This window comes from Mauremys mutica, chromosome 9, assembly GCF_020497125.1.
Source record: "Mauremys mutica isolate MM-2020 ecotype Southern chromosome 9, ASM2049712v1, whole genome shotgun sequence".
Lineage (NCBI taxonomy): Eukaryota > Metazoa > Chordata > Testudines > Geoemydidae > Mauremys > Mauremys mutica.
Genome location: NC_059080.1, coordinates 71,774,360 through 71,793,627, shown reverse-complemented (window position 1 = coordinate 71,793,627; position 19,268 = coordinate 71,774,360). Strand labels below are relative to the sequence as shown.

At 40.5% G+C, this 19,268-nt stretch overlaps 1 protein-coding gene across 1 annotated transcript in view; it reads left to right on the top strand.

The window, feature by feature from the left end:
* PID1 (phosphotyrosine interaction domain containing 1) overlaps positions 1-19,268 on the top strand; it is a 166,935-nt gene that overhangs the window by 45,097 nt on the left and 102,570 nt on the right. The window contains exon 2 of the mRNA XM_045030457.1: positions 18,895-19,041. Coding sequence (XP_044886392.1) covers positions 18,895-19,041 — 147 coding nt within the window. The remainder of the gene's footprint in view (positions 1-18,894; positions 19,042-19,268) is intronic.

The window sequence follows — 19,268 nt, the reverse complement described above, 5'->3', positions numbered from 1 at the left end:
CAAGCTCATTGTAAGTACGCTTGTGGATTTTAAAGAGCAGCATTTACTTAGTGGATTACTATATTCTGCAGTACTCATCTGACATATGTATCAACTACCTGCTGATGAAGCAAGACAAGTGGTTAAATATGCTATTTTTAAGGGCAGTTAATCACTTTCTAGGTGGTTTAATTTAAAAAAAAGGTTCATTCCCAAAAGAAATTCTGTGCTTTAAATGGCATCATAGTAAGAAGTTTGAGGAGTTGGCATAGATATGAATGTATTCTTGAGGTTTCAATGCATTGCTTTGATGTAACATTTTATTTTGTTCAACACCCGTTCAGCCTTCCTGATGAAATTTTAGGTGTCTCTTATGGTCCTGAAGCATATACTTTCCTAACGAGTGATGGGAAAAACTTGGGAGGATTTTTCATTTTTTTTTTGTGATTTCTAGGCAAATTATTCCAAAATTATTTTCTGAGCAGGAAATTTTATTGGTTGATGGAAAAGATTACTCAGTCCGCAACTACACATGTCCAGTGACTGAAAATCCCTGAACAAAGGGGTGGGGTAGAGGAACAGCAGCCACTGTTTCAGTGATGAGTGCCATAGAAAAGCCCAGGAAAATTATTTTTTTTTAATTCAGTTCAGGGTTTGTGTGGTGTTCAGTAAAGAACATATGGGACTACACAGTGAATAATGAGGATAAAAAGAAATATTGAACAGCTGCCTCATTCCCTGAGCACTGTCCTACATGGGCACTGAATGTAGCAGCAGTCCTGTGAAAAAAATACCTTGTGATAATGCAATAAAAGACAACATCCTAATGTACATGCACAAGGGGGGACAGAGTTAAGGTTATTTGGGCAACCTTAATTTTGGCGCTTCCTAATTTTTGAGCTTTTTGCTTTCCATCCTTAATGTTCCTTTTAGCATAATTTTTTGGGAACGGGCGGGGGGAGTTGGTATGGAATATAGAAATACAATATAACAGTGAGAGTATGTTACAGCTGCTCTGCTTCTGTTTTGTAATATTAATTCTGGTATTGAAGTAGAATCTAAAGCAGCAATCAGGGATTGTGCTAGGCGCTGTACACAGACATAATGAAAATATGCCTGAAGCACCTTGTAGACTAAGTACTTAATGTTTTTGTTTGTTTTCTGGTTAGTAAATAATGTAAAATATAACAATAACTTCTGCAAGACACCTTTAAAATTATTAAAATTAATGACAGTTTTATGTTTATGAAGTTGTGACCTCCAAATATTATTAAGGCTACTGAAAAGCTGTAGGTACAGAATTATCTGTTTGCTATATCTGGAAGCATGGCAATGTGAACCACTGTGCACGTCCGTCCATGAAACCAGGAATTTCAGCAATGTATTCAAGAAACCTCTTATGCAATTGGCATAATGAAATACTTTTGCGGTAGGAGCTCTGTAAGTAAGCTCCCTGCCTGTTGACAAAGTATGTCATTTCTTGAAGTTGACCTTTGTAATACAGCTCATTTCTGTGTAAACAAATGGTTACCACTGAGATTGCAATTTATATGAAGGATAACGCTGTGCCTGGGGGACTTATCTGAAAATCATTTGCAATTATTAAATAAATAAATTTGAGTGTGTCTGCAGTGCTATTTTCCCCAAAAACCCGTCTCCATGTTTGCTGTGGCATTAACTACTGGAATCTGTTCTGATGGGAAATAGTATTCAAATAGGTATAACTTTGGCATGCCACCTAAGATCATTTCCTCAGGAGCCTATGAGGATAAACATGTAAGATGCAGAGGCAATCTTATGGAGAAAACTGAATTTCACTCTGAAATACCTTTTCTTTCTGTGCCAAACAGGACTGAGTCTGGCATCAGATTAATATGTGCTGCGTATTCTAGCAAGCTAGCTTTTAGAGCCGTTGGACTGTGCTTTCTGCTCAGACCGTACTTAGACGGCGGCAAGTGTAGTGGGTACAGATAAATAAACAAGAGTAGCTGTCAAATCTGCTACCTTGCCCATCTCCATGATAGCAGCACCTACGGTGGGGATAAATCATCATCTTCCTTACCATCACTTCCTATCATCCCAGTCACTGTGGGCAGATTTGCAGGTGGTGTAAATTGTCATAGCTGTATGGACATTTACACCATCTGAGGATTTTCCCCAAAACCCTGTATATGTTATTCCTTTGAGATTATGGTATATTTATTACTTACACTACTTGCAGACTTCTCTCCCACCTCCATGCTGGAATTGTCAGGTCTCTGATAATGATTGAGTGAATAAACAGCTGAAGTGCTATGTTCTACTTCCATTCACCCTTACATAACAACAGATGCAGATAAAAATATCACTGAGAGTATGGAGGAAAATGATGTTAATGGTGATTTATTTTATACACAACACGCTCTCCATGTATGTAGTGCACTATTGAGCTTCACCAAATATTTGGTGTGGTTTAATGGTGCATTACATGCTCCAAGTGTCCTCTATCTAAACAAAAGAGGAAACCTCAAATCAGTTTTTCTGTCACGTCAAGGATATCTGTGATACTAAAAAGGTTCTGTTAATTTCTAAATACAGCAAAGGTAAAATGTGAAAGGAAAATATCCATACCAAAGGGCAAGTATCAAAGTTATCTACAGACACTATAGGGAAGTGGGATTATAACCAGACTATCATTCAATGTGTTGGTAAAGCCCTGTCCCTGTTAATCCTATAGAAGAGGTGCCATTCAAAGGACAATGTCCAGACAGAAAATCATTATTTTAAAATATTCCTGACCTTTGTTACCAGTAACCCATAGGTTATTAAACCAAACATTGAAACAAATCCAGTTCATTTTTCACCATTTTTGCCGTTAGTTTTACTTTTTGTGTTTTCATTCCCTTGAATGATGAAATTAGACTGATCTTTCACTTCTGTGCATAACCACTTACATTTTCTTCTTCTTGTGCAACTAGAACATTGCTGTTATGTTTGGGTTTCCAACTATGATGGGAAATGTTTTAATTCCCAAAACTTCTGTTCACTCCATTGTCCCCAATGCAATGGCCATGATACCTTGATGAGCATGATACCCTACCAGCAGTTGAAGACAGGAAAAAGCAAAGCTTGGAGCGTGTCCATTGATGTCTGTGACCATTCGATTGCATCCTATAACAGGCAAGCTTTGCTGAATGTGCAGAGGTCTTTTTCTATTACCAGCCTGTCAGAACATCTGCAGGACATTTTACACTGAATTTGCTTGTAGCTGAAGAAAGCTGTGCTATGTGCATGTGCGTGGTGAACTCTAGCTATCGTAGTGGAAAATTTAGTAAAGGTGAACAATGAATGGGCCTCATACACAGCTCTTGCCTTATTCACAGTGCATCGTATAAGATAAAAGCTATACATCTCCTAATGTGTATGGGGAACCTTTCTGTGGACCTTGCAGTCTGCTCCAGCAGTGAGTGTTCAGTGTTTTGATAATGTCTAGCCAAATTGTTCTACATTTATTTTTATGTTGTTTTTTTGTAAATCCATTTTCTACCACAAAAGTAAGAAGCTATTTACAAATCTGCAAGCCAGATCATACCTTTTCATAGTAATATCTCTATAGGAGACAGGCAGTGCTGTTAGGTTCCCCTTGCAGTTTCCTCTGTGATTTTTTCCATTGTGGGGTCAGACTGACCTCGTATGGAAGAAACCTTGGAGATGCACATCTTATATCTCTCTGCCATGTGTGTAGAGGGCCTGTCATTATATACTGTCCCTCTGCCCCGCTGCCATGGGAATAAGGGTTTCAGAACCAGCCACTTTATGACCAGTTTATGCTGCCATTAACACCGCTGCTTAATTTGGCCTGCAGACATAGATGGGAGTTGCATCTTGTTAATATAGGCAACAATTGGCTGCATTTAATTTGCAGACTATAGCACTTGCTTAGACTGTATGTTCAATTTGGAGACTAAAGTAAAGCTATACTATGTAATTCAATATTAAAATAGTTGAAAGAACTAATAGATGATGTATGTGTCCTTTGGGCTGAAGCAGTCAGAATACAAACAGCAAGAAACTGCAAAACTGAACAGACAGGCAGGCTATAAAAACCATCACTAAACACAAAGTTAAATTGCTGAGAAAACATTTTTTGGGTGGGGAAATGACTGCATTTATTTATTTATTTATTTGGGAAAGAATTATTTATTTAGTTAGGTTGGTGGTTGGGAAAGGGGAGTTTTCAGCAATCTCTTTGTAATTAAAGGTATTGATTCATTTTATTAGAGCTCATATAGCTTGACAGTTGCATGCACTGGAATTGATGCTAAAGTCACTTCATTGATAAGCTTTTGTATTATGTTAGATTGCTATAGAAACAGGGGGCAAGGAGACAGCAGGGAAATGTTGGTCAGACAAGTATGGCTAACTACTAATTTATTTTAATTTCTTTGGCTCTTTCACATCTGCTTAAATCATTGTTTAACACAGGTAAGTTGGAGACCATTTGTGTCCTGGGTGTTCAGAATTTTTTGAAGTATTATATTAGAGCAGTAACATATTGTGTAAGGACCTTGAGAAGCTTGGAGCTTTAAAAGCTAAAAATGCTTTCCTTATGCATTGACAATCTATATTATTTCCTTTCACCAAGCCTGAAAAATGTCATGGTTTTGTTTGCAATAATTGACAGGATTTGCACCAAGAAGCCTTTAAAAAAACAGCTCATTTAAATTTTCATTTCTACTGCAACTTCATCATACAGCAACCTTAGCCAAAATATTCAGATGCAAAGCTGCTTCTCTTTTTTCAAAGCAGAATTATTTAAATGAAGTGATTGGGAATGGATTGTATTGAAAGTGGTCATAAAGCATTTTTAAAAAAAAACGTGATCACACACTTCGTGTATTAAGAGTCTGATCCTGCAGTCTTTCTCTGTGCAGAACTCTTGTTGATGTGAAAGACTTGCAGGTTTGGGCCCTTTATCACCAATCCTGAATTTGGTGAGGGGAAAGTGCAAGTGGAGAGGGTGAGCCCAGGCTCCTCTACCAACTCTAAAAAGATGTAACAACAATAGGAGCCGTTACCTTGGTGGAGATTCCAGCTGGGGAAGACCCTGACTATTCAAGAAGTTCCTGAACTAAGGTGAAAGCCTTGAACTCCTTGCAATCACTGAAAGATTTCTCTGTGATTGGACTTTCTTTTGATATACCCTGAAAGGGCTGGACTGGAATGTGTGGCCTAACCAGGCAGACTGAGCCATAAAAGAAGGGACAGACCTCACAAGATGGAACTATAACTGAAAAGAGGAGTTGTCAGGGAGGGAGACAACTTGCCACATCACTGTCTGACCACCACTTGGTACTGGTGGTGAGTGTTCTCCTTTTCAGTGCCCAATAGGTAAACTCCACGCTAAGAACAGAACTGAGATTTGATCTTACTGTAGTGCTTTCATGTAATTAACCAGACAGTTCTTAGAAGAATAGTTTATGCTCATTTTCTATAGAATCTCCTATTTATATTATAAATTCCACTGTAGGCCACTCTGACTCATAACCCATAGGAAGTGGGAGAACCTGAAGTCAATGTGGGTTTTATCACTGACTTCAAGGGAACCAGAATTTTGCCCATAGATTCTGGGGCATGTTTACCAAGGTTTTTTCTGGTCATAAGCCACTGTGTGTGTGTGTGAAATTGGAGTGCAGCGAAGCAGCTACAATTCCATTTATCTGGGGGGCTGCTAGGAACTAGCATAGCCTGAGAAGATGGCAGCACTGACCAAAAAAGACTCATGGCCAGAATACTGTAGAGAGTGCAGCAATTTAGCACCTTCCTCATGAGCTGTGCCGCACAGGAGACCCACCGGGAGAGTGAGATGGTAACACTACTAGTCCTTTGCTGGGGTGAATCCCTTCTCCAGTGCAGAGGATTTAGCTGGGGTAGGGATGTGTCATGCACCCTCTGTCCATATACCTGAGGTAGGGATTGTGTCTCCTAAATAGTCTGCTTCTGTTCAAAACCATACCATTCTTCTTAGTGCTGCCTACTCTCTTGGGGAACCGTGGTGGCTCCTTTCCAACAACCAAATGGAACCCTTGAGAACATCAGACTTAAAAACTCAGGTTCAGACCAATGAAAGACAATGTTGTCAATTAGCAACAAAGGTCAATGAAACAATTGCATCTCTACCCCGATATAATGTGACCTGATATAACACGAATTTGGATATAATGCGGTAAAGCAGCACTCCAGGGGGGGCGAGGCTGCGCACTCTGGCGGATCAAAGCAAGTTCGATATAATGCGGTTTCACCTATAACACGGTAAGATTTTTTTTGGCTCCTGAGGACAGCGGTATATTGGGGTAGAAGTGTAACTGTTTTATATAAACAAATGGATTATCATCATGTTAGACACTCACCATCATGTAGCTGTGAAGCTAGTAATTTGGTGGACTTTCATTTGGCTCATTGTGTTTAAAAGCTCATGTAAGCTTTGTTTTGGGAAGAGACTCACGTCCTTTGTGCCCTGTATATTGCTAAGCTCCAAACGAGCTCTTAATAAATAATACACACTTCACTCTTTTGAAGGTCAGTATAAATTCCCTATGTGGAACAGGGACTTCACTAACCCAACCCAAATCTTTGGTTCACAGTAAAAGCTTTACAGAGGCAGTGAGGGAGCACTCCACTATATAACTGCTTAACGAATTATTGATTTATTGCTGAGAAAGAAAGAAGAAGAGCAGGAATATGACTAAAATGCTTTTTGAAAAGGTTGGGTTAGGGAATGCCTATTTTTCTGGTACGTATTGTACTAGACAGATTCAGTCTGTCTGTCACAGAGAATGGTGAAAGACCTTTTTAAGGCATTCTCTGACACAGAAAATATTGGAATGGCTCCAGCAGTAAATTGAAAAAGAAATAGCCTTGTTCATGCTGCATGATTCCATTGTTTTAATATTGGGCCTTCTGTATCCCATAACATTCCTACTGAAGACTCAAGTTAGGAAAAAAAATTGTTGGAGGGCATCCGAGAGGTTAGCTCAAAATAAAAATGAATAAAGATGACATATCTGTGCCTGTGTGTGTTTTATGTTGTGCTTTCTCCTTTTTGACATCTCTTATTTCTTCATTTTCTTCACTTCCTTTCTTTCCTGTTCTGTCATCTCTGGTTTCTGGTTTGCAAAAAGGTAAGTGTACATAAATACTCAGGCTTGCACAGATGAAATTCTGGTACATTGGTCCTTTCAGAATTTTTAATCCAATTTAAGAATGCTGATTTGCATGCGCGCGCGCGCGCACACACACACACACACACACACACACAATATTGTTTGATGACAAAAGCGTGTGATGAGAGGATAACACCTGTGTTAAATGACTCCTTTGTTGATGTGCTTTTGAGCCAAGTTTCTTGTAGCATTTCCATTTGCTCACTGCTGGAGTTAGTTTAAATATTATTAGAGATGGAAGGAATTAAACAAGAAGATGCTGTAACATACAAACTCCATGCTATGGTTAGTGGAGTCCAAACAGGTGTGAAAACTTTTAACTATTCACATCAGATGTAATCGTGTGGATCCAGGCAGGGCATGCAACTACTGTAAAAATTATTAAGTGAAAGTTATTGTACTTTGTTCCTAATAATATTAATAATCTTTATATTATTCTACTTAAAATTACTTACTGTGGACACAACACCAGAAGAATTCAGCAATCAATTTCAAGATATACAAAGCAATCAGCAATAAAACAATTGAAATTCATTATTATTTAATTACTAAATAATATGTAATTTCATTCGCATGCTTAATGCTGACACTGAGAATCTTTTTTTTTCTTTGCATAGAAAGACAATAACAGTCAGCTAAATATTGAGTCCCTCTCACTTAGATGATGATCTTGATACTGGGACTCTAATTATCTAGCCCTTAGATCCAAGCTGTAAATTTAGAATCTGAATAAGATTCAGAGATGTTTACCTCTGGGGTTTTGGGTTTGCCTGGTGTAGAGATAAGATCGGTCATGCACTTCTCACCTGGATCCATACTTCCCCAGAGTCGGGAGGGTGTTTGCATCTGGGCTTGTGTTTTTGTTTGAGCAGCAGTCCTGCTGATTAGAATCACATAAACATGGTAACAGAACCAAGCAATCCAAGCCAGAGAAAACAAGTACACATAGTATGAGAACAAAACGTTTCACATGAATTAAGTTGTCATGAAACACAAATCCTTTGAACTTGTAAGAAAACAATGCAAAGAGAGCATCAGAACAGGGGGCTATGTAACTGTGGCCACTGGCAGAGCTTGTGACTTGTATTTATAAAACCCTGATGATTAGAGTTATTGAAGATAGCATATGGAGCAAGATGTCTGCTTACTGATTGGCATTGATGATGAGATGAAATGTACCTTAGTGCCAGGGCCGGTGCAACCATTTAGGCGACCTATGCGGTCGCCTAGGGCGCTAGGATTTGGGGGGTGGCATTTTCTTCAGCAGTGACCGTGGCAGCCAGATCTTTGGCCGCCCCGGTTGCTGCCGGCATCTAGGCGGAGGCAGCTGGGGCAGGGGAGCGCTGCCTGCAGCAAGTAAGGTGGGGGGCAGCACGCAGGGGAACTCCCTGCCCAGCTCACCCCTGCCCCGCCTCCTCCCCGAGCACGCTGTAGCTGCTTCACTTCTCCCGCCTCCCAGGCTTGCCACGGGGGGGGGATGCCTCAGGGCAGGGGCTCGGGGATGAGGGAGGGTGCAAGGGGGAAGTTTTGCCTAGGGCGCGAAACATCCTTGCACTGGCCCTGCTTAGTGCTCACAAGCAAGGATGCAAAAGAAGGTCCCACTGAAAATATTTTTGAAGTTGAATTGGCTTCTCTTCCCTTTCATGCCAGTTCTCTTCAAAATATATATTTACTCTTGTCTCCATCTTAAACAAGCCCAGCTGTGATCGATCCCCTTCTGTCTCTCCAGCGACAGCCCCATCTCCCGTCTGCCATTCCCATCTTCCCCCTCTCACTATCTGTGAGTCTCCATTCGGATTTCACTATTGCCTGCATCCTCTTATTTTATACTCCTGGTGATCTCATCTGCTCACATGGTACCAGCTACCTTCTGTATGCCAATGACTCACTTTTCCACTCCTGACATTTTTCCTTCCATCCAGTCCTGCCTTTTTCTTGTTCCTCTGATATCTCCTGCTGGATTCTTGTCATCAACTGAAGTTTACCATGTGACCAAAATTAAATTCCTTTTCTTTCCTCCCAAACATTCTCCATTTCACCCCATCACTTACCACATTGTCTCCTGCCGATTATGTAGCTTAGTTCTTCTGTGTGTCAGCTTTACACACAAACATCATCTTCCATATGGCTTCATCTTACACCTGGAACAAACCCTACCATAAGCGACAAAGAGTCCTGTGGTACCTTATAGACTAAAAGACATATTGGAGCATAAGTTTTCATGGGTGAATACTCACTTCGTCAGATGCATGTAGTGGAAATTTCCAGAGGCAGGTATAAATATGCAGGCAAGAATCAGTCTAGAGATAACAAGGTTAGTTCAATCAGGGAGGATGAGGCCCTCTTCTAGCAGTTGAGGTGTGAACACCACGGGAGGAGAAACTACTTTCGTAGTTGGCTAGCCATTCGCAGTCTTTGTTTAATCCTGAGCTGATGGTGTCAAATTTGCAAATGAACTGAAGCTCAGCAGTTTCTCTTTGAAGTCTGGTCCTGAAGTTTTTTTGCTGCAGAATGGCTACCTTTAAATCTGCTATTATGTGTCCAGGGAGATTGAAGTGTTCTCCTACAGGTTTTTGTATATTGCCATTCCTAATATCGGACTTGTGTCCATTTATCCTTTTACGTAGGGACTGTTCAGTTTCGCCGATGTACATAGCAGAGGGGCATTGCTGGCACATGATGGTGTATATTACATTGGTGGACGTGCAGGTGAATGAACCGGTGATGGTGTGGCTGATCTGGTTAGGTCCTGTGATGGTGTCACTGGTGTAGATATGTGGGCAGAGTTGGCATCGAGGTTTGTTGCATGGATTGGTTCCTGAGTGAGTTACTATGGTGCGGTCTGTGGTTGCTGATGAGAATATGCTTAAGGTTGGTGGGTTGTCTGTGGGATCGTTGTCCAAGATGGGTTGTAGATCACTGAGGATGCGTTGGAGAGATTTTAGGTGAGGACTGTAGGTGATGGCCAGTGGAGTTCTGTTGGTTTCTTTCTTGGGCTTGTCTTGCAGCAGGAGGCTTCTGGGTACATTTCTGGCTTTGTTGATTTGTTTCCTTATTTCCTCGTGCGGGTATTGTAGTTTTGAGACTGCTTGGTGAAGATCTTGTAGGTGTTGGTCTCTGTCTGAGGGTTGGAGCAAATGCGGTTGTACCTCAGCGCTTGGCTGTAGACGATGGATCGTGTGGTGTGTCCGGGATGGAAGCTGGAGACATGAAGGTAGGCATAGCAGTCGGTGGGTTTTCGGTATAGGGTGATGCAGCAAAGAGTCCTGTGGCACCTTATAGACTAACAGACGTATTGGAGCATGAGCTTTCGTGGATGAATACTCACTTCGTCGGATGCATGCGAAGTAGGTATTCACTCACGAAAGCTCATGCTCCAATATGTCTGTTAGTCTATAAGGTGCCACAGGACTCTTTGCTGCTTTTACAGATCCAGACTAACACGGCTACACCTTTGATACTTGGTGGTGTTAATGTGACTGCCACTTATTTGTATCGTGGTGTCTAGGAAGTGGACCTCCCGTGTAGATTGGTCCAGGCTGAGGTTGATGGTGGGGTGGAAGCTGTTGAAATTGTGGTGAAATTCTTCCAGAATCTCCTTCCCATGGGTCCAGATGATGAAGATATCATCAGTGTAGTGTAGGTAGAGAAGAGCCGTGAGTGAACGAGAGCTGAGGAAGCGTTGTTCCAGGTCAGCCATAAAAATGTTGGCATATTGTGGGGCCATGCGGGTGCCCATAGTGGTGCCACTGGTCTTGAGGTATATATTGTCACCAAATTTGAAATAATTGTGTGTGAGGATAAAGTCACAGAGTTCAGCAACCAGTTGTGCTGTGGCATCATCAGGGATACTGTTCCTGACAGCTTATATTCCATCTGTGTGTGGGATGTTTGTGTAGAGAGCCTCCACATCCATGGTGGCTAGGATGGTGTCTTCTGGAAGATCACCAATGCATTGTAGTTTCCTCAGGAAATCAGTGGTGTCACGGAGATAGCTGGGAGTGCTGGTGGTGTAGGGTCTGAGTAGAGAGGCCACATATCCAGACAGTCCTTCAGTGAGAGTGCCAATTCCAGAGATAATGGGGCGTCCAGGATTTCCAGGTTTGTGGATCTTGGGTAGTAGATAGAATAAGCCTGGTTGGGGCTCTAAGGGTATATTGATTTGTTCCTCTGTTAGTGTAGGGACTGTCCTGAGTAGATGGTGCAGTGTCTTAGTGTATTTTTCAGTGGGATTTGAGGAGAGTGGCCTGTAGAATTTGGTATTGGAGAGTTGTCTGGCAGCCTCCTTTTGGTAGTCAGACCTGTTCATGATGACAAGAGCACCTCCTTTATCAGCCTCTTCGATTATAATGTCAGGGTTGTTTCTGAGGCTGTGGATGGCATTGTGTTCTGCACGACTTAAGTTATGAGGCAAGCAATGTTGTTTTTCCACAATTTCTGCCTGTGCAAGTCGGCGGCAGCATTCTATGTATAGGTCAAGACTGTCATTTCGACCCTCAGAAGGAGTCCATGTGAAGTTCTTCTTCTTGTGCTGTTGGTGGGAGGGTATCTGTGTATCAGTGCACTGTTCAGCGTTATCTTGAAAGTATCCTTTGAATCAGAGATGGCGAAAGTAAGCTTCCTACCTGCCACATGGGGTCACCAACAATGTTATCAATTTATCCAGCTACACTCTCAACCCAGCAGAAGAGTCTGTCCTATCTTGGGGACTTTCTTTTTGCCTTACCACCCCCATGAACACGATACAGTTCTGGGGTGATCTGGAAGCCTACTTTTGCCGTCTCCGGTGAATAAATAAAACAAAAAGCCAAGGTGAGGACGTAAAATGCAGGAGGTTTACTCTGAAACACTTTGCGTCTGATTATAATCTCGTTTAGACTGGTGTAAATTGTGATTAGCTTCACTGAAGTCAGTGGAGTTATATTTGTATAAAACTGATGTAAGCATGTCTGGGGGGCACTGAGCTTCTGAAGGTGACTGTATTTTGAACAATGTGTAAAAACAAAGTTTTGCTCACTGATGGTCATTGATTCTGATGTCACACTAGTGTAAATCAGGAGTGATTCCATTGGAATCAGTGGAATTACACTGCTGTAAAATTGATGTGGGTAACAGTGAGTGTTGGTAATTAATGTGAATATTGAGAATTGCTATTTAAGCATTAAAGATGAAAAGCAGTGCATAGTACTAAATATTATCATTAGAAAGACATGCTCTCTATATTTTCTCTCCAAACAATCTTGTTTAATTGTATGTGGTCATGAAGTTTTCTTTTAGTCCTTTGGCCATGGAAATTATTTTTATTTTCATTGACATAGAAACATGCCTTTCTAATGATAATACTGTATTTAGTACTTGTGCACTGCTTTTCATCTTCAGTGCTTAAGTAGCTATTCTTAATACTCACATGGGAATGATTTTTCATTGACAAATTAGAACTAAAAAATATAAAATGTTAATGTTTAGTTTTAATTATATCTTATGACTTAGAGTGTTTAGTACATATAATTTCCAAATTGATAGCTGTGGAAAAAATTAAAATAAAGAAAGTACTGTATTTGAATATTTGGAGGATCACTGTATGAAATATGTAATGAAAACACTTAAGATTAGACAGTTGTTGCCCTATGAATGATTAATCTATATAGCTGATCTTTGTGGTCTGCTGGTAGCACATTTCACTATTATTCAGTGTAAGACTAAATATTACTGTGCAAGACTAAAATTTGCTATCACTGGGGCAAGAAACACTTTGAAGGCAAGACCCCTGAGGGAAAATGTACGTACTGCACTACACTACAGTGATCTCTCTGGTCAACTAAGGAGTGGGGCTGCTTGGCTACAAAGAGGGAGATTCAACTTTCTTGGGCTAGAAGGGAGGTGAACTGAATGGAAGAAGGTATCAGAGGGGTAGCCATGTTAGTTTGAATCTGTAAAAAGTGACGAAGAGTCCTGTGGCACTTATAGGCTAACAGACGTATTGGAGCATAAGCTTTCGTAGGTGAATACCCACTTCGTCAGACACATGTGGTGGAAATTTCCAGAAGCAGGTATAAATATGCAGGCAAGAATCAGTCTAGAGATAACGAGGTTAGTTCAATCAGGCAGGATGAGGTCCTCTTCTAGCAGTTGAGGTGTGAACACCAAGGGAGGAAAAACTGCTTTTGTAGTTGGCTAGCCATTCACAGTCTTTGTTTAATCCTGAGCTGATGGTGTCAAATTTTCAGATGAACTGAAGTTCAGCAGTTTTTCTTTGAAGTCTGGTCCTGAAGCTGCAGGTAAGAACCTCAGTGGTTTCAAGAAGGGCTTGAAGGACCCACACTATGGTTTTGTGTTAAGGTAGCTTCCTCGGACGATTATTAGCCCAGTAAAGTTTGTGTAGATTTTCCAGTTGAATAGGTTTCAGATCCTGCAAACATGAAAATACAATTATAATTACCACACTAATCCTGTTTGTGTCATTCTTTGGAAATCAATTAGGCTAGTTCACCTGCTCAAGAAATTTGAAACTTGCTGAGAAGCTCTTTGTGTTATATTGCTTATTGGCTCTTCGTGTTTCTTGTAAACATGCAGACTAAATCAACAACACTGTCTACATGGATGGAATATAAATTTAGATATGATTCTGCTTTCTTGAGGATTTTCAATATAAGAACTACCACATGAAATTGAGTATTTCTGGCACATAAAATGTAAACGATAATAGTGTGCCCTGAACTGTTATGTATTCAGTTGGTATAAATCATGCTTCTTAAGAGTGAGTTTAATGTTCTTTAAAAGTTGTGGATTGACAGCACTGGAAAGCTAATCGCTCAGCTGTTTTCTTTAAAAAAAGAGAGATGCACTGGTCGCCATTAAAAGTCAGCATTTGCCAAAAGTTTCCACTAAAGATAGCAGTTTGGAACTGGAACTAAGGCTCACATACACAAAGGGCCTTCAGTGTTGCAATTTCTAACTTCAAGGTGCATTGCCACTCAGTGGAATTTCACAGTCCCAGGTTAGGTGCCTTGGTTCCTGACACAATGAATGGGGAGCATTAGGTACCTAAGAATAAGCTCCATAAAAACCAGAACACTGAGCCACCCACTGTGAAGGGAGTTGACCCAAGCGCTGCCCCTCTCCAGAAGTTAGGTCCCTAAGTCTGGGCCAGATGGAGGTGCCTATCTCTCCTTGGGGTTCTCAGGTGTAGTTAAGTGCTTAAGCTGGTTTTGGAAGAATTGCTGGAGTGGGTGGGAGAAAGATGCAGCCTCCCTCATGATGTTTAGCTCAGTGGTCAGGGTATTCACCTGGGATGTGGGAGACCCTGGTACAATTTCCACCCCCCTTTGCCTGATTTGGATCAGGGATTTGAATTTGGGTTTCTCACCTCTCAGGTAAGTGCCCTAGCCACTGGACTGTAGAGGCATTCTTTCACTCTCTTTGACTCAGTGTATATTTAATTATTTATAGATAGTGGAACAGCTTCAACAGGAGAGACCCAACCATAATATCCCATTGCCCGTGGCACTCATCTGGGGGTGGGAAACCCAAGGTCGAATGCCTGCTCCACATCAGCCAAGGGTGGGGGGAATTGAACCTGGGTCTCTCACATCCCAGATGAGTGATCTAATCACCAGGTTAAAGGAAGGTTGTTCCTGCAACCTCTTCCTCCTCCCTGACTGTTTTGCTTGAGTTTAGATGTGCTCTAAGAACACCTATCAGATCAGGCCATGAAGGCAAGTCAGCTAGGAGAATGCCTTGTGTGAGGATCTTGCTGGGTGTAAGCGCCTAGGTGCTTAGACTGAGGTGGATGTACACTTGCTCACTAGCAGAAACTTAGGCACCTCTATGTTTAGGTGGCAGCTGAGGGTCTTTGAGGGTCTTAGTGGTACCTAAATTTTGGAGTTAGTGCATAACTGCCACTTTAGGTGCATATGTCCTTTTGTGGATCTGGCCATAAGGCACTGATTCAGCAATGCACTTGAGCATACTCAGGTTTAAACACCTGAGTAGACCCATTAACTACCCAAATACACTTCAATGGTTCTACTGATGTACTGAAAGTTAAACAGGTGTTTAAGTACTTTTCTTAATTTGGGACCTCACTGTATGGCATCTGCTGGCAAATCTTTACTTTTTAATGCCAACCACAATATGGCCCTTAAAATGGCAGTGCAAATTTTCCTCTCCATACCATCAGTGTATCTCAGTCTAAAGTAGGACATCATTTAGGTCTGAGGAGTAGTTGTGTGTATATACTCATTCTAGGCATGCCCTTACTGAGGAGACTAGCAACTAGTTTGCACTTTACTGCCAGCTGCAGTTGTTGGGGTTTTTTTTGGCATTTGCCACTGCCGACTAGATTGAGAACTAAGGCTACTCCAACTGACTTCACATGTAATAGTGAATAGTGACAAGATGGCAGACAATATTCTTCCCCCCTTTTTAAGCCTTTGTAGATGTTTGGTAAAATATGAGAGAAATATAGTTTGGATTATCATAGCTTTTTCTCACTTTGGTCAAAGTGTGCAGTTTTTTTGTTCTTGCAAATAATCCCAATGGAGATGAGAGGCAAGGTGAGCCATATCTGGGGTCTGATTCACTGAACTCTAGAGGAGTCTATCCACAGGGAGGGTTGGAAATGTTCCTGTTAAGAGCAGTATTACTGCATCAAAATGTACCAGTGAAATGCAGGTTTCAGTGGTAGCCGTGTTAATCTGTATCAGAAAAAAAAAAGAGGATCCTTGTGGCACCTTAGAGACTAACAGATTTATTTGGGCAGAAGCTTTCGTGGGCAAGAATCCATTTCATCAGATGTATGAAGTAAAAGATACAGGAGCCAGGTATAAATACATGAAAGGATGTGGGGTGCTTGAAATGCAGTTAATTAAATAAAACAGGGCTACGGGAATGATTCTCTTTTTATCTCATTTAAGAGTTTCTCCCCTCCTCCCCCAGTCTGTCTTATGTTTTCTCCCTAAAGTGCTTATCTGTGGAAACAGCAGTTTTGGCCCATAGCAATGGAGTGGCTAGGCACTGGGTTAGGATTTCGTTTTTAGTTTGAAATGCTTCCAGCCATGAACGCTGTTTGGATCCTGAATCAGTCTACCAGTAAAATAATAGTTGGTGAAAGTTTTAAAAACAAAAGTTTGAATTTACACCCGTCTCCCCCAGCCAGCCATCCACACGCGTGAAAGAGCAGAGCTCCTCTGGGCTGGAGTTCTTGTGTGCTTGATAGAACGGCCATGTTGTTCTCGAGGTTGTGTCATAGAAGGGAAATTAATAAAACCTGTGAGAGAATGTTGGCAAGTGAAGGACTGTGGTGAGAAATTCTCTCTCACAGCTCTGTGATCTGGCCGTGTTTCAAGCTTGTATTACTCTTTGTAGTATTTTTTATGTTTTCTTCTGAAGAAATAAATCTCTTTTCTCAGCAGCAAGTTAGCAAATCTGTATCCTATATTTGTAATTTAAGGGTTACAGTGGTACAGGTTAGTAGATTAGCAATTCCTTAACTGGAGTAGCACGTAATGTTCCATAACTGATCGTACATTCCTCTTTTCAAATTGAGCATCTCAAACTTTGATAGTATTTTGTGCTAAGCAAGGGCAATAAGGTATTTATTGATGATTACCTGCTCTGTTCATTCCCTCTGGGGCACCTGGCATTGGCCACTGTCAGAAGACAGGCTACTGGGTTGGATGGACCTTTGGTCTGACCCAGTATGGCCGTTCTTATGTATTTCTAAGCCTTTACTAAAAACTTACTGAATGAACCTATGAAATCCAATTCAATAAACTCCTTATTCAAAATAGAAAGAAATGAAATAAGAGTATGTAAAAGAATGTTCCCAGAGAGCTTAGTAATAGCTAAGAGCGCTCGTCTCCATAAATATGTCAACATATATTCTTTAACGCATAATCATTAATAAAAAGAGTGCTCTTTGCCTAAGATAATATGTTACTGTGCTTAGGAGAATGAATGGGATAATGTATAATATGAGAGAAAGCCAGGTTGAAAATATGAGTACATCTCTTACCAGAGTGGAAACCCAAATGGCTGCATGGAACAGCATGGAAACATTCAGAGATGCCCTGTAGTATGATGACAGGCCATAACTTCATGGGTAGAGTAGGAAAGCAAGTATTATTTTCACAGACCGTTTGTATTGCTGCCTTTTTAGTACACTTTTGAGAGTGTTTAGGATGCTATTGATTCAATATTCATCATCATAACCGTCTTTAGTACAAAACATTGAGGAACTAAGGATTAAAGTGTTTCAGACTAGTGTATTGTTTTAACAGTCCTTCAGTTAGCACCCCAATGACATCTTTATGTAAATTATATACAGAGGTTGTTGCTAAGGACTTATCATACATTTTGAATGGAAAATCCATTTAACAGGGTCTTGTGTTTAAAGCACAGAACTGAAAATCAGAAGACATGGATTTTAGTCCCAGTTCTGACACAGCCTTTCTGTGTGACCTTGGGTAAGTCACTAGGTTTCCTGTTTTGTAAAACAGAGACAATAATGCTTATCTTATTCCTGGGAGTGCAGGAAGGCTAAGCTAAATGAGGTTTGCAAAGCATGCTGAAATCCTGTGATAGAAGATGCAAAGTGTAGTTTTATTAATAAAATTTCCTCTGCTAAATTGGAGATTAAAGTTTAGTTTTAGTAAAAATAACCACAAGTATGGTAAGGTTAGTAAAGGTTTATAATTAATGGGGCCTAATTTAGAGGCTGTAATCAATGAAGCCGCTATTAGAAATAGGTTCTGTATGTTGTTAGTAATGTCTTGAAAATGTTCATAACTTTATGCCCTTTCCAGATAAATACTGATGAGCAAACACTATATATTTCTGAGTTCAGGATCAGTTGAAAGTTTACTCAGCAAAATTGGTTTGGAAATCTCTCAAGAACAGGCTTTCTTTATTTAAAAACTTTAAAAATGTTTTATTGTTTTACATAAGAGTTTGTTTTAAAAACTTGCCATTTAATATTACTGCTTAATCTTTATTTTTCATAATTTCCTATTCTAAGCATAGGGAGTACTGTAAAAAAAAAAAAAGGGGGGGGGAGCGGGGCAGTAAGTGCCACCTACTCTTATGGACCAATACTATGATTTACCTGAGTACACTATATATCATGTTCAAAGTCAGCAATCGAAAGGGGTCCAAAATTAATAAGCCAAGCAATCAAAGACAAATGGAGAGGGACTGACAAGGCATCCAACTCAATGGGAGTGTTGCCGGTGAAGTCAGTGGGAGCAGAATTGAGCCTTGAGGGAGGGGGGAAATAATAAATACTAAAAAAATTCCTTTGAAATGTTGATTGCTGAATTATAGGGTCACAGAGATGAGGCATTTTGTCTTTTCCTTTTTTCGTCCAAATGTTTTGATTTTCCCATTTTATCTTAAGTAGAGGCTTGCTGGGTGTGGTCTGGTTTTACCAGGAAGGGCAGTTTGTGGAAAGATTCAATGTATGACTGGGGTCTTGATCGATTTTAGTGGAATCTGTGGGTGCCCAGCTCTCCTGGGCCGCTCTTTGTGAGTGTCTTATTTGTTTGTACATGTTTACTAATTTCTAATAGTAATATATATTTTAATTCATCCTTCTGCACATGAGGCTTCCAAGGCACTGGATGGACAATTAAAGACACTCAAGTGAATAGAAGTATTAACTTTCAGTCCTCCTTTGTCTGAATTTAAGTGAATTGCTTTTTGTTTTGTATTTTAGCATTTTCAGACCATGTTGAAGACCAAGCTGAATGTCCTAACTCTTCGGAAAGAGCCTCTTCCTACAGTGATCTTCCATGAGCCAGAAGCCATTGAGCTGTGCACCACAACTCCATTAATGAAGACCCGGGCCCACACTGGATGCAAGGTATTTGAAAAATCAAAAACCCAAGGTGCAAGACAACTGTGGAATTGTTCCACACATATAAGCAGAAAGTGGAAAAAAATCATTTTTTCATTTTGGAAACCTCATTAAACAATGCTAATACTGTGAGGCTTATAAATCAAAAGAATCTTTTGGCTTTTTTAAATTAACATTCTGCTCCTTAATAAATGAGGTTCTCATGCATAGAGAATGAAATCCCAAAGCAGTTT